The 5,541-nt window shown below is 40.5% G+C and overlaps 1 protein-coding gene across 1 annotated transcript; it reads left to right on the forward strand.

Annotated features, from left to right (window-relative positions):
- Positions 1-2,919: 2,919 nt before the first annotated feature.
- On the forward strand, positions 2,920-4,417 carry LOC103069131 (gastrula zinc finger protein XlCGF49.1-like). The gene is given in 3 exon segments (XM_082931441.1): positions 2,920-3,195; positions 3,517-4,234; positions 4,299-4,417. Coding segments are annotated over 3 exon segments (1,032 nt in total). The 5' UTR covers positions 2,920-3,000.
- Positions 4,418-5,541: the final 1,124 nt, after the last annotated feature.

A 5,541-nucleotide genomic window follows, 5' to 3' on the forward strand; every position in this document is an offset into this window, starting at 1 on the left:
GTGAATCTGATCAAACTCATGCATTTTAACGACTTCAGCATGCCTCGCTCCATGCGATCGCAGGAATAAAGGCTGACAGGTGCAGCTGAGTTAATCAGAGTGGATAATAGAGGAAAAGACAGGAATCACTGGCCAAATTGCAGCAGAGAAAAATGGGGCAAAATCATGAGACGTAAGTCAAAGGTATCCAATTAAAGTGTGATAATGTGTAAAGGGCAAGAACCGCATTCTCAGTCCCTTGGAAGTTCTAGTGCAACACTTCCCATGAGGATGTGTGGAACAGTGGTACACGAAGTAATTTCTGGCAGTACACAGATGAATAATTTTTTAATTTGAATAGGGACGTTTCACGTGTGTTAGAAAAGATATGACTGGCACATAAAACCTATAACTAGCACATAAAATTTGATGTCTAGAATGAGTCTGAACCTCACCCAAAGAAGCCATTTAATTGCCAGTCAATTAAAAGAAAAAAATATTTTAAAAATAGTATAAATGGAAGAAGAATATGCAAAAAAAATATGAAGTTGGCACTTATGTGACTGAAGTTTGGGAAGCAATATTCTAGTTTTTTATTACTCCAAGGGGGGTCCATGGATTAGCAGCAGCAGCGTCACCTAAGAGTTTGTGAGAAATACAGAATCTCAAGACCCTCCCTAGACCTACAGAAGCAGCATCTGCATTTTAACCAGATTCTCTGGTGATTTATATACCTGTTCAGTGCTTTGTTTCCAAAGCACTGATCTATCTTATTTATCACTGGGAGCGATGAAAACCTTTTAAGACTTGGTCGCAGGGAGAGAGCACTGGACTGGGATTCCATTCCAGCCGTGCTCTTTGACTCTGAAGAGTTTAAAATCTTATAATTACAGAAGAGGAGACTGAAGTCCAGAAAAGGCAATTTCAAGATGGCAATGTGTGATTTTTCTCAACTTTGGGACCAGTCCAGGTCTCCAAACATATTGGCTGGTTCAGGAGGAGATTGTTGACAACAAAATTGCTGTCAACAATGTGATGTGACTTTTAAAAAACTGTTTGTTAAAGACAACACAAGGAAAGAAATCTATAGAACAATATATTTTATAAATACAGATGTAAAAATCCTCAATAAAATACTAGCAAAGCAAATCTAGCAATAGATAAAAAAGATTATACACTATGACCAAGTGGGATTTATCCCAGGAGTACAAGGTTGGGTTAATACATGAAAATCAATTAATATAATACACCATAGCAATAGAATAAAGGGAAAAAAACCACGTGATCATCTCAATAGACGCAGGGAAAGCATTTGACAAAATCCAACACCCTTTCATTATTAAAAAAAAAAAACACTCAACAAATTATGAATAGAAGAGAACTCTCTCAATCTGATAAGGGCCATCGACAAAAAAAGTACACCTAATGTACTCAATGTGGCCAAATGCGTTTTCTTTCTAAGATCAGGAGCAAGCAAGGAAGCCTGCTCTCACCACTTCTATTCAAGATTATACTGGAGGTTCTAGCCATGGCAATTAGGCAAGAAAAAGAAACGAAAGCATCCAGACTGGAAAGGAAACGTGAACCCATTTCTAATTGTAGATTACATAACCTTATATATAGAAAATCCTAGGAAATCCATATTTTAAAAAACTTTTAGAACTCATAAGTGAATTCAGCAAGGTCACAGGATACAAGATTGATTTTCAAAAGTTAATTGTATTTCTATACACTGGCAATGAACAATCCAAAAATGAAATTAATAAAACAATTCCATTTACAATAGCAGCAAAAAGAATTAAATGCTTAGGAATAACTTTAACAAAAGAAGTGCAAAGCTTGTAGTCTGAAAATTACAAAATATTGTTGAAATAAATTAAAGAAGATCTAAATAAATGGAAACATATCACATGTTCATGGATCAGAAGACAATATTTTTAAGATAGCAGTACTCCCCAAACTGAAATACAGATTCAATGCAATTTCTACCAGAATTCCAGCTTTCTTTCTTTCTTTCTTTCTTTTGCAGAAAATGGAAAGGTGATTCTAAAAATCATATGGTATCTCAGGGGGCTTCAAATAGCCAAAACAATCTTCAAAAAGAGCAGCAAAATTAGAGGAGTCACACTTTCTGATTTCAAAACTTACTATAAAGCTACAGTAATCAACACAGCATGGTAGTAGATAGACATAGATCAATGGAACAGAGCTGAGAGTCCAGAAAGAAACCCTTACATTTATGTAAACTGATTTTCAACAAAGGTGCCAATGGGAAGGAGCTGTCTTTCCAAAAAATGGTGCTGGTACAACTAGATATCCACATCCCAAAGAGTGTAGTTGGACCCCTACCTCACATCATATGCAAAAATTAACTCAAAATGGATTATAGCCCTAAGTATAAGAGCAAAAACTATAAAACTTTAAGAATAAGTCAACCATAGGAGCAAATCTTCATTACTTTGGCTTGGTCTCTTAGAGCACCAAAAGCACAAGTGACAAAAGAAAAACTAGATAAATTTCATCAAAACCCAAAACATTTGTACTGTAAATGATACCATCAAGAAAGTGAAAAGACAGCCCATAGAATGGGAGAAAATATTTGCAAATCATATGTCTGATAAGGGACTTGGATCCAAAACATACAAAGAACTCTTACAACTCAATAATAAAATGATGAGAATGCTCTGGTGTACTTAAAAATGGTTACCTCTCCCCTTCCCCTGCAGGAAGTATGAGGCGATTTTTCTCCTGTATTCACTGTGAGAACCCGGTCAGGCTCCTGGAGGTAAACTCACAAAAGCGTGGGGACCCTCCCCCCCATGATGGGGTGTCCTTGGAGTTTTTGATTCTCAGACTCATCCACATGGAGCCTCCAGCAATTCATCAATTACAGTTCAGGTTTTCTTACCCTGGATTGGTCCTGCTTTGGGGTCGTTATCATTCAGAGACGTGGCTGTGGGCTTCACCCGTAAGGAGTGGCAGCAGCTGGACCCTACGCAGAGGACCCTGTACCGGGATGTGATGCTGGAGAACTACAGCCACCTGGTCTCCGTGGGGTGTCAAGTCACCAAACCAGCTGTGATCTCCAGGTTGGAGCAGGGGCAAGAACCGTGGATGAAGGAGGAAGAGATCCTCAGATGGAGCTTTCCAGAAGTTTTGCAAGTTGATACCCAAGTAGATAGACAACGGGAACACCAAGACAAACTTTTGAAGCAAGTTGCACTCCTAGACAAGAAAAAATTGACCACAGAAGGGCACAACGCATGTAACACAGTCGAAAAAAACACCTGTCTGAACACAAATGTCGTTTCTTCAGGACAACAGGTCCCTAAGTGCGAGTCGTGTGGAGCAGCCTTGCCAGGTAATGCAGGCGTTACTCCTAATGCGTACCTTGCAAGAAGGAGATTTGAATATGATGCACAGGGGAACTTATTTCTCTATTCTAAGCTGGAAACTCCACATTCTGGGGCACACCCACGTGAATGTAACCAATGTAGAAATGCTTTAAGCCGTGACCAAGCACTTAATGCTGATCAGAGAACTGACAGTAACGAGAAACCCCACAAATGTATCAAATGTGGGAAAGGCTTCTCCCATAAATCAGAACTCGTCACCCATCAGAGAGTCCACAGGGATGAGAAGTCCTCTGGATGCAATGACCAGGGGGATGGCCTGAGAGAGGAGAAGGTTTGCCTCAGCAAAAAACGTCCGGGAAACCACACAGACGAGAAACCCAGCGGAAACGGCAAATGCGGTAAAAAGCTCTCCCCAGAAACAAGCCTCTCCATACCCGAGGCCATTCTGGCTGGAGAGAAGCCTTATAAGTGTTCAGACTGTGAGAAAATCTTCTCCCACAAGTCACGTCTCATCAAACACCACAGATCCCACACGGGAGAGAAACCCTATGGCTTCGAAGAATGTGGGAAATCTTTCTCCCGGAAGTCATGCCTCATTATCCACTACAGAATCCACACAGGAGAGAAGCCCTATGGCTGCAGCCAGTGTGGGAAAGCCTTCTTCCAGAAGTCACACCTCATCCTTCACCAGAGGACTCACACCGGAGAGAAACCCTATGAGTGCAGCGAATGCGGGAAGGCTTTCTCCCAAAACTCCTGCCTCATCATACACAAGAGAACCCATATGGGCAAGAAGCCCTACGAATGCTCTGACTGTGGGAAAACGTTCTCCCAGAAGGCGAACCTCATCAGACACCACAGAATTCACACCAGGGAGAAACTGTATGGATAAAGTGAGAGAGAAGGTTTTCATCAGGAATTCCCAACACATCTAGGAATGAAAACCCTGTGGATTTGGTGAACGTGGAAAATCCTTCAGCAAGAAGTCCAATGCCACTGTGGGCAGACCTTCCTACCAATTTGGAGAACTAGGAAATGCTTATTCTCTTAAAACTAAGGATAGAAGGGTAATGATGCTCTAGAGGGATCTATTTTTATAGGATAAACTTAACTATGAAGTGTATCTGTGTCTACATTAACTGTGGCTATTGAGCTCTAAGTGAATAATTTAAACCATTAAGACAACAGACTGAATAAGCCACAGAACAATCCCAGGGGTATGTGGGGACTATGTTCCTGGAGATGCTACATAAACAGAATTTAAACTTAACTATGAAGTGTATCTGTGTCACTGTGGCTATTGAGCTCTAAGTGAATAATTTAAACCATTAAGACAACAGACTGAATAAGCCACAGAACAATCCCAGGGGTATGTGGGGACTATGTTCCTGGAGATGCTACATAAACAGAATTTTATTTTACTTATTTTTGAACTGCATTTGTAGTTGAACATAATTGTGAACTTGTAGACACAGATACCATAATATATAGGATGACATCTGTCAAGAGTTTCCACACTAAATTACACCCTTTTGTCTTTAATATACGTTATAACTGGGATTACTACTCAACCGGAAGTCCATACACCGTACCACATACCATTTGGTTTTTTGTTTGCTGGCAAGTATTACAGAGCCCCCCCCCCCCGGATCTGGAAACCAGCAATTTCATGACATCCCCTGATCTCTCTCCATCAACTAGCTTATAAGTCATGTTAAATGAGTAAGGTTGGGACTCCCTTTTCTGGCAGTATAGTGGACCACCTAAAGTGAAAAACCTTCCACTGTAAACCACTTGAAATGATGGACAGTAACAGGTAACATTCTTTTAAATGCATAATTTAGCTTGCAAGAAAATCAGTGAGGTTTCCAGGTGCCAGTTCCAGAGGGAACTGAAACGTGTGTGAGTTGATGCTGTAAGCTGCCCTGTAGGTTTGTTTACCCAGAAGCTTGGGTGTTAAAAGCTATAGGCAGAAGGCTTGGCACTGAAATACCTCATAAACTGAGAAATTTCAAAAGCCTGTACATATAGGGAAAGGATGGACCAGAGAAAAACCTGCTCATTTGCTCAGGAAGCTTGCCTGTCTCTCCCTGGGCTCTGGTAGGGAAGCACCTCTTATGAGTTAGAATTGTGAATTTGCTCTGTTCATGCCCCGGTTGAAAAACTGAACAATTAACATAGAAATTTGTCCTGGTCTTTGAAGCAA

This window comes from Lipotes vexillifer, unplaced genomic scaffold, assembly GCF_000442215.2.
Source record: "Lipotes vexillifer unplaced genomic scaffold, Lipotes_vexillifer_v1.1 scaffold397, whole genome shotgun sequence".
Taxonomy (NCBI): Eukaryota; Metazoa; Chordata; class Mammalia; order Artiodactyla; family Lipotidae; genus Lipotes; species Lipotes vexillifer.